The sequence below is a fragment of the Colobus angolensis genome, unplaced genomic scaffold, assembly GCF_000951035.1.
Source record: "Colobus angolensis palliatus isolate OR3802 unplaced genomic scaffold, Cang.pa_1.0 Scaffold630, whole genome shotgun sequence".
Lineage (NCBI taxonomy): Eukaryota > Metazoa > Chordata > Mammalia > Primates > Cercopithecidae > Colobus > Colobus angolensis.
In genome coordinates this window covers 493,170-503,694 of record NW_012119933.1, presented here as the reverse complement: position 1 = coordinate 503,694, position 10,525 = coordinate 493,170, and the positions used below count along the sequence as shown (strand labels likewise).

General features: G+C 46.4%; 1 protein-coding gene across 1 annotated transcript in view; it reads right to left on the bottom strand.

Moving 5' to 3' along the window:
• Positions 1-2,212: 2,212 nt before the first annotated feature.
• Positions 2,213-10,525, bottom strand: part of PDLIM1 (PDZ and LIM domain 1) — a 32,015-nt gene continuing 23,702 nt past the window's right edge. The window contains exons 4-5 of the mRNA XM_011963928.1: positions 3,221-3,338; positions 2,213-2,766 (exon numbers count right to left, since the gene is read on the bottom strand). Of these exons, the coding sequence (XP_011819318.1) occupies positions 2,580-2,766; positions 3,221-3,338 (305 nt within the window). The 3' untranslated portion in view covers positions 2,213-2,579. The remainder of the gene's footprint in view (positions 2,767-3,220; positions 3,339-10,525) is intronic.

Genomic DNA, 10,525 nt, shown 5'->3' with positions numbered 1-10,525 from the left:
AAAAAAAAAAAAAAAAAAAAAAAAAAATCGAGAGCTTTAACATGACATGATTTTCTGCCTGAACAGTTTAGTTCTGCTTGTTGTGGCACTAAAACGGCTCATGTGCATAAACTGTCCATCATACATTCTGGCTTCAGAGTCTGTGGTATGAAGTCCTGGTACTGATTAAAATTCTTATGCTTAGAGTATGTACCACGTTAGTGCATTCATAATTAAAGGTCATGAACGATTACTGAGGGTGGTGGGCATGCTCAAGAATAGACGGTTGCTCCTTTGGAGGAAGGAGGGTTGCTTGGAGTACCCTGTCTGCCTCTCATAACAATCACTTAGTCTCAGTGTCTGGAGGGATGGGGGCACCACTGTTTGCGCAACTGACCCTATGAGGGATTAGTCACCAGGAGATGAACTGTGGTGACCTCAGAGCTTGACTCAGGACTCTTTCTTAGCAGCCAGGGTCCCCAGTCTCCTCTGTGAGGAGGACACAGTGGCTATGTCCTGGCCTCTCTGCTGCTGGACACTTTCCTGAGGTTGCTGCCCCTCACAAAGGGGAGCAGCTGTGATGTCAGCAACCAGACTGAAGAGGGACTTACTAGGGAATGTTTCCAAGCCAACTGCTAACGCTCCCACCTATTATTTGGGAAGCATTCATTTCCTCAGATAAGCCTCAGAACAGCCCAATGCAAAGAAAACTTCATTTCATTAAAACAGAGCTAGGTATCTTATATTAGCATTAGAGAAAGAGGATTTCAAGTAAGCTTCAAAGAAATGTAAGAACAGAGCTTGTTAAGATGCAAGTTGCAGGGAAAAGGCCAGTAAATCTGAGAGAAACAAGAAACCCAAAACAAGAAGACAGGCCTCAGAACTCTCATCAGGCTTGAGTAGGAAACGCCACACATGATCAGATAACAGACACCACACTGCTTTGGAGTCTATAAATTTATTGAGTAAAAACAAAATCAACGTCAGACACATTATATTTGATTGGGTTCAAATTTGGCTGATGTCCAAATGCAGCAGAGAAGAACAGAGGGGAGGAAGGGACATGGTGTTGCTGACAAGGAGACACTGAACAAAACAGTTTTCCTTTCATTGTAAAAGCGGGCATTGCACAGCTGGTGTGAGTCAATTAACCAAGGCGGGGGGGAGGGGGGACGCAACTCAATGTTTTACAAGCAGAGAGAAACCCAAAGTAAGCAGAGAACTTTCAAGAGAGGCGAGGGCCAGAACACTGAGAGAAAAAGCTGCAGCAGAGGCCGGCTGGAGAACAGTGGTCAGATCTGCTGGGTCACTTGGGGAACACAGTGACCACTTCATAGCCCTCAGGTGGTGTGACTCGCTCCCGGGCATGCTTCTCACAGTAGATTTGATCCTCCACAAAGAAATGGCCCTTCTGTTTCAGGTTGGTGCCACAGTCAGTGCACACATAACACTCAGGGTGGCGGTGACGGTCCCGCAGCTTCACGAACACACCGCTACAGAAGCAAGGCAGGGAAGGGACTCCATCAGTGACAAGCACCTGCAGGTGGCACCCGAGCAGGTGGCACCCAAGCAGGTGGCATCATCCTTCCTGAGCAGGGGCCTGGGGCTTCTCCCAGAAACCAGGGCCTCCCAACTGGCCTCCAATCATAAGAGACTTGCTTCTCCTTCCCAGGGTCCAGAGACATTTTTCCAAAAACCCCTCCTACTTCAACAGGGCAGCCCTGATTTTTCTCATTTTACACTTTCATAACCTAAGGGCTCCACAGTGAAGGAAAACCTTCACAACCTGGCTCTGGGACACAGGACTTTCCTGGCCTCTCTGCTGCTGGACACTTTCCTGAGGTTGCTGCCCCTCACAAAGGGGAGCAGCTGTGATGTCAGCAACCAGACTGAAGAGGGACTTACTAGGGAATGTTTCCAAGCCAACTGCTAACGCTCCCACCTATTATTTGGGAAGCATTCATTTCCTCAGATAAGCCTCAGAACAGCCCAATGCAAAGAAAACTTCATTTCATTAAAACAGAGCTAGGTATCTTATATTAGCATTAGAGAAAGAGGATTTCAAGTAAGCTTCAAAGAAATGTAAGAACAGAGCTTGTTAAGATGCAAGTTGCAGGGAAAAGGCCAGTAAATCTGAGAGAAACAAGAAACCCAAAACAAGAAGACAGGCCTCAGAACTCTCATCAGGCTTGAGTAGGAAACGCCACACATGATCAGATAACAGACACCACACTGCTTTGGAGTCTATAAATTTATTGAGTAAAAACAAAATCAACGTCAGACACATTATATTTGATTGGGTTCAAATTTGGCTGATGTCCAAATGCAGCAGAGAAGAACAGAGGGGAGGAAGGGACATGGTGTTGCTGACAAGGAGACACTGAACAAAACAGTTTTCCTTTCATTGTAAAAGCGGGCATTGCACAGCTGGTGTGAGTCAATTAACCAAGGCGGGGGGGAGGGGGGACGCAACTCAATGTTTTACAAGCAGAGAGAAACCCAAAGTAAGCAGAGAACTTTCAAGAGAGGCGAGGGCCAGAACACTGAGAGAAAAAGCTGCAGCAGAGGCCGGCTGGAGAACAGTGGTCAGATCTGCTGGGTCACTTGGGGAACACAGTGACCACTTCGTAGCCCTCAGGTGGTGTGACTCGCTCCCGGGCATGCTTCTCACAGTAGATTCGATCCTCCACAAAGAAATGGCCCTTCTGTTTCAGGTTGGTGCCACAGTCAGTGCACACATAACACTCAGGGTGGCGGTGACGGTCCCGCAGCTTCACGAACACACCGCTACAGAAGCAAGGCAGGGAAGGGACTCCATCAGTGACAAGCACCTGCAGGTGGCACCCGAGCAGGTGGCACCCAAGCAGGTGGCATCATCCTTCCTGAGCAGGGGCCTGGGGCTTCTCCCAGAAACCAGGGCCTCCCAACTGGCCTCCAATCATAAGAGACTTGCTTCTCCTTCCCAGGGTCCAGAGACATTTTTCCAAAAACCCCTCCTACTTCAACAGGGCAGCCCTGATTTTTCTCATTTTACACTTTCATAACCTAAGGGCTCCACAGTGAAGGAAAACCTTCACAACCTGGCTCTGGGACACAGGACTTTCCTGGCCTCTCTGCTGCATTTTTCTGGGACGGATTTGTCTCCTTCACAAGCAAAATGTGCAACATCCAGCACTTTCCACATTTTCATGGTTTACCCAACCTGCAGGGTCTACAAAGGCTGTGGGAAGCAGATACTCACACAATCCCAGTGCCACATTTGTCACACATAGGCAACTTCTGAGCATTTCCAATCGATGCAGCCACTTTAGTGACAGGAGCTTTAACACTTCTGAATCCTGAGGGCTTGTTGGGATCCCCTGAAATGAGGAAAACACTTTCATTGGCTAGGAAGGGCAGAATTGCTTAAGTATCACTCAGCTCTTCAGAAGCAGTTATAAATATATGTTCAAGCAAGGCCATGGGAACTGGAGTGACTCTGCTGTGTGATTCTGGGCAAGTTACTTAACCTCTCTGGTCCCCAGTTTATTTTTCTATAAAACAGGAGATTGACACCTGGCCCAAAAAAAAAGCCCAATAAGCCAAGACAATCCTAAGCAAAAACAACAAAGCTGGAAGCATCACGCCACCCAACTTCAAACTATATTACAAGGCTACAGTAACCAAAACAACATGGTACTGGTAGAAGAATAGACACATAGACCAATGGAACAGAATAGAGAACCCAGAAATGAGACCACACACCTACAACCGTCTGATCTTTGACAAACCGGACAAAAAACAAGCAATGAGGAAAGTATTCCTATTTAATAAATGGTGCTGGGAGACCTGGCTAACCATATGCAGAAAATTGAAACTGGATCCCTTCTTTACACCATATACAAAAATCAGCTCAAGATGGATTAAAGACTTAAATGAAAAGCCCAAAACTATAAAAACACTAGAAGAAAATGTAGGCAATACCATTCAGGACATGGGCATGAGCAAAGATTTCATGATGAAGACCCCAAAAGCAATTGTAACAAAAGCAAAAATTGACAAATGCGATCTAATTAAACTAAAGAGCTTCTGCACAGCAAAAGAAACTATCATCAGAATGAAGAGACAACCTACAGAATGGGAGAAAATTTTTGCAATCTATCCATCTGACAAAGGTCTATTATCCAGCATCTACAAGGAACTTAAACAAATTTACAAGAAAAAAATAAGCCGGGCACAGTGGCTCACTTCTGTAATCCCAACACTTTGGGAGGCCGAGGTGGGTGGATCACTTGAGGTCAGGAGTTTGAGAATAGCCTGGCCAACATAGTCAAACCCCCCCCTACTAAAATTACAAAAATTAGCCAGGTGTGGTGGCATGCACCTATAGTTCCAGCTACTCAGGAGGCTGAGGCAAGAGAATCACCCAGGAGGCGGAGGTTGCAGTGGGCCAAGATTGTGCCACTGCACTCCAGCCTGGGCGAAGAGCGAGACTCTGTCTCAAAAAAAAAAAAAAAAAAATGGGCAAAGAACACGAACAGAACCCCATTAAAAAATGGGCAAAGAACAGAACTTTTCAAAAGAAGACATACATGCGGCCAACAAACATGAAAAAAAGTTCGACATCACTGATCATTAGAGAAATACAAATCAAAACCACAATGAGATACCAACTCATGCCAGTCCAAATGGCTATTATTAAAAAGTCAAAAAACAACAGATGCTGGCAAGGTTGTGGAGAAAAAAAGAATGCTTTTACACTGTTGGTGGGGTGTAAATTAGTTCAAACACTGTGGAAGACAGTGTGGTGATTCCTCCAAGACCTAGAAGCACAAATACCATTCAACCCAGCAATCCCATTAATGGGTGTATACCTAAAGGAATGTAAATCATTCTATCATAAAGATATATGCCCTCTTATGTTTATCACAGCACCATTCACCATAGCAAAGACATGGAATCAACCTAAATTCCCATCAATGATAGACTGGATAAAGAAAATGTGGCACATATACACCAGGGAATACTATGCAGCCATAAAAAGGAACAAGATCTTGTCCTTTGCAGGGACATGGATGGAACTGGACGCCATTACCCTCAGCAAACTAACGCTGGAACACAAAACTAAATACCACATGTTCTCACTTGCAAGTGGGGGCTGAATGATGAGAACACATGGACACATGGTGGGGGGACAAGACACACTGGGGCCTGTCAGATGGTGGGGAGTGGGGGAGGGAGAGCATCTGGAAGAATGGCTGATGGATGCTGGGCTTAATATCTAGGTGATGGGATGATCTGTGCAGCAAACCATCATGGCACATCGTTACCTATGTAACAAACTTGCATATCCTGCACGTGTACCCCTGAACTTAAATGCTGGAAATTTAAAAATAAATAAAGTTTTTAAAAAAGAAAAGAAATCCACATCACAGAAAGAACAAAACCATCAGAGTACAGCATGCTACAGCAGCCAGATGACAATCATCTCCTACAGATCAGAGGAAAGAACCTTTCTGTAGACAGCCTGGTGCATGTAAAATAAGCCCCTAGTAGCTAGACGCTGAGCTGCCTAAGGCCCAGCTCATCACATCTTAGGTGACAAAGCCCTGTACCATGGTAGCTATTAATAATGGTAAAAATCACCTGGAGGCCTGGTTAACACACAGATTGCTGGGCCCCACCCCTAGAGTTTCCGATCCAGAAGGCCCAGGATGGGGCCTAAGACTTTGCATCTCCAACAAGTTCCCAGTTGCTGTTGATCCAAGAACCACTGAACAAGAGCAAAGAAACAGCTTCCTGTGCCAGGCAAGGGGATGAGGAGAGGGTCACCCCGTGACTGCAGTCACGTTGGGCAATCGTGGGGCTGACAGACAAGGGCCTTAGCTCTCTTGTCCTTTCAGAAAGAGTCCCTGTATGCTGACCAATACTTCCAAACCAAAAATGGAGACACATGTTCACACAATGGACATTGATTAATTTTTCATTTTTACTGATTAGAGATAGCGTCCTGCCCTCCAGCGATCCTCTCACCAGAGCTTCTCCAGTAGCCGCTGCACCTGGCAACAAGGGGCATTTAGAAGACATGGTTGACTGTATTTTGACCACAATTACCCCGCCCCTCTCTTGCCATGCTTACCTCCTGTCAGTGGTTCCCTACTGGGGGCAATTTTGTCTCCTAGAGAGCAGTTTCGATTGTCACACTGAAAGGGGGTGCCACTGGTGTCCAGTGGGCAGAGGACAGGGATGCTGCTGAACATCCCAAAATACAAAGGGCAGCCCCACAACAAGGACTCATATGGCCCAAAATGTCAATAGCACCAAGGCTGAGAAACCCTGCTCTCAATGGAGTAGACTTCCCCATCCCCAGCCTTTGGCCAATGTGAGCACATGTGAGCTTTGTACAGGCGAAAGCACTAAGGGCTCTAGTGTGGTTTGGCGCTGTCCCCATAGAGCTATTGCCTCTGCCATGAAAACAGCAAGCACCAGAGTGCCTCTCCCTTCCCTGGGCTTGAATGAGAGGACTCAGGGGGCCTGGTCCAGCCCTGCCAAGCCCAGCAGAGCCACAGTTGTCTGGCAGCCCTCAGAAATACAGGTTACCCACTGCTGACTAATACAATATGAGAGATGATTTGGCGTACTTGGCTGGCTTATGGGGAACAACAAGAGGGAATATGTGAATGCAGCCCTATCATGGTGCCATGGTTCAGACTTAGGCTTCCCCCCTCAGAGCTGGGACTGTTCATCACTGGGAACCGATGCACACAGATGTCCACCTGGCAGCACATGAGATGGGGCAGAGATTAGGAGGCTCCGTGGTTTTAAGTGGTGAGCTCTACAGATGGGCTTGGGAAAGACTCAGTTCTGCCCCACCAGCAGGTGCATAAGGAGAAACCACCTTGGTGCGTCTGTTCTCCCTGAGCCTAAGGCACCTTCTTGCCCTTCCCAAGCCTTCTCCCTTCCTTTGGGAGGAGGCCAAAGCTCCAATTTTGTTCATCATATATTTTACCTGTACTTTTTTAAAATATTGCATTTAAATGTCATTTTTGTCTTGATTATTGAGTTTTCCAGTGCCCCCTTAAATTCTGCACTCAAGGCCAGGCACAGTGGCTCATGCCTGTAATCCCAGCACTTGGGAAGGCCAAGGCGGGCAGATCACTTGAGGTCAGGAGTTCGAGACCAGCCTGGTCAACATGGTGAAACCCTATCTCTACTAAAAATACAAAAACTAGGCCGGGCGCGGTGGCTCAAGCCTGTAATCCCAGCACTTTGGGAGGCCGAGACGGGTGGATCACGAGGTCAGGAGATCAAGACCATCCTGGCTAACACGGTGAAACCCCGTCTCTACTAAAAAATACAAAAAACTAGCCGGGCGACGTGGCGGGCGCCTGTAGTCCCAGCTACTCGGGAGGCTGAGGCAGGAGAATGGCGTAAACCCGGGAGGCGGAGCTTGCAGTGAGCTGAGGTCCGGCCACTGCACTCCAGCCTGGGCGGCAGAGCGAGACTCCGTCTCAAAAAAAATAAAAATAAAAATACAAAAACTAGCCGGGCATTGTGGCACATGCCTGTAGTCCCAGCTACTTGGGAGGCTGAGGCAGGAGAATGGCTTGAACCCAGGAGGTGGAGGTTGCAGTGAGCTGAGATCATGCCACTGCACTCCAACCTGGGCAACAGAGCAGTCTAAAAAAAAAAAAAAATTATGCACTCAAAGCAGTGCCTCCCTCACCTCACGCTGATCCTGGCCCTGCCTAAAGGGATCTCAGAAGGGCCTGGGGGGCATCTTGTCTAAGAATCATGCCTCATGCATCCCAGACGGATTCCCTCATTTTCTGGCTGATGAAGCCATCTGGCTGCCTGCCCATGACAAGAAGAAAATGGCAGCATCTCTACATACCTGGAAAGTTTGCAAAGGCACTGATTGGGCTGAGAACCAGCTCAATGATGTCGGGCTCTCTTATGCAATAGGTTTTTTCACATTTCACACTTAAAGACCTGGAATCCACTCAATCCACAGAAAAATCACCAGGAAAGAAGAGAGGCTGCAAAAGGGTAGAATGAGAAAAAGCCAGGAGGGACATGAAATCTCCACTTGGTGGGAGAATCCACATCTGTTTCTAGAATGGAGAGACTTGACCTGGATAAAACTGAGTACAGCTAGGGGGGAGAAGGCTGCCTGCCCAACACAAGATTCACTATGGCTTGTACAGCCCTACAGCGCCACCTGCTGGCTTCAAGGTTTTTTTCTCTCACATATCCAGCCAGCACTGCTAATCCAAAGAAATCTCTCTTCCTTTCTTCTCAACTAGCTTACAGTGAAAATACTAGCTTCCTTTGAACTCCAGGCAACTATAAAAATTTCCAAATTTCTCTTCTTCCAGTGAACGCTGTATCCCAAATATTTCTGGAAAAAAAGTGAAAATTAGCTCAATCACAGCTGTTTTTCTGTCCACTGCTCAACAACCTTGCATGGCTCCACACTGCCTTTAGAATCAAGTTCATGATTCTCAACCTTGCACCTGGTGGTCCCCCGTATCTAACTCGAGATCACCCAAGGATTCACCTGGAACCCTGGGCACCTGCCAAAACGAGCTTTGGTACTTGCTGAACAAGCCTCCAGCTTTCTCATCTCAGAGCCTCTGGCCACCACTGTTCTCTCAGCCTATGACTGCTCCTTCTAAACCTCCAATCATTAAAAGTCTCCTTCTATGGACACAGGAATGGATAAATAAAATGTAGTATACACAAACAATGGAATCATATTCTGCCTTAAAATGGAAAGAATTTCTGACACACGCTACATGGATGAACCTTGAGGATATTATGCTAAGTGAACTAAGCCAGGCCCATAAAGGACAACTACTGCATGACACCACTTATATAAGAGATTTAGAGTAGTCAAATTCATAGAGACAAGTAGGAGGGTGGTTACCAGGAGTTGGGAAGAGGGAGGAATGCAGAGATACTCTTTAATGAGAACAGTTTCAGTGTTGCAAAATAAAAGAGTTCTATGGATGGATGGTGGTGATAATAGCACAATCACATAAATGTACTTAATACCACTGAATTGTACGCTTAAAATTTGTTAAGATGGTAAATTTTATGTTAAGTGTATTTCACCATTTTTTTTTAATATAACGGCTTCTTCTGCCTGCAAGTTTTGGAATTTGATCCAGAACAAGATGAAGTTTGAGGAACCAAGAGCCCTTTCTCCTAGAGGCTGAATTTTACCCAAAATGAGACAGCCTGTGTTGGATCTTCAAGGTTTATGACCAAATACTGCTGTAGCCAAGCTTCCTTCAGGGGCCTCACTCGCTGCGCACCTGGCAGTTTACAGACGCGGCTTCACTTAACCCTGTAAACAATCCCGTGAGGTCCTGGCTATTAGCTTCATTGTAGCTGTGCAGAAACCAGAGCTTAGAAAGGCAGGCAACTTGCTGGAGGTGTCACAGTAGGTCAGAGGCAGATCCTGGATGCCAGTCCTCTTTCTGCCCTGCAGCACTACTTTCTAAACCAGAGGCCTTTCTGAATAACAGGACCCCTTATCAACTGCTTTTACTGCCTTAACCTTTCATCATTTTATCTCAAATAAAAACAGACATTTGGGGCCAGGTGCAGTGGCTCACATCTGTAATCCCAGCATTTTGGGAGGTCCAGGTGGGTGGATCACCTGAGGTCACAAGTTCAAGACCAGCCTGGCCAACATGAAGAAACCCCATCTCTACTAAAAATACAAAAATTATCTGGGCATGGTGGTGCACACCTGTAATCCCAGATACTTGGGAGGCTGAGGCAGAAGAATCACTGCAACCTGGGAAGCAGAGGTTGTAGTGAGCCGAGATCGTGCCACTGCACTCCAGCCTGGGCAACAGAGCAAGACTCTGTCTCAAACAAACAAACAACAACAACAACAAAAACAGGCATTTGGGTTCCTTCCCCCAAGAGACTTCTGCATGTAAAGAATGTTTAGAATGGAATTTATCTTGTTACAGTCAGTAAAGATTTAATGCAGGTACACATTAAGAGATATAGGAGAAACTACAAGATTTGCTATCTGCCTCTTCCCTTCCAGCAGAATCTTGATTCTCTTTGGGGCAAGAACCATCCAGACTAAGGGATAAAATTTTTTTAAAAAGAATCCTAATTCCCAGACTCTCGTTTAACTAGGTGTAGCCAGGTGACTAAATCATGGTCAATAAAATTTAAATGGAAGAGTAGTGTGGAACTTCTAGGAAGGAGAAAACTGGCTCATCTGAAATAGGGACTCCCGGTTAGCCTTATCTCCCTTCTTCCTCCCTGTCACCTGGAGGTAAGCATGATGGTTGGAACACCAGCTGCCAACCAGGACCACGAAGTAAACTTGGGAATGGAAGCCACAAATTTGGTTGCTGGCATGCAGGATAGAAGACCAGATCTTGAAGAGCGTGGAGCTTCCAAATCCATGCTCAGGTCCTTCTCTGTGAGTCCAGATGAGCTCTGCAGCATTTGTTTATTTGGGCATGGATGAACTTGACCTTGCCTCTCATTAAAGGGTTTCACATCAGGGTAAGAGTGAAATAAGCTGTGGTTT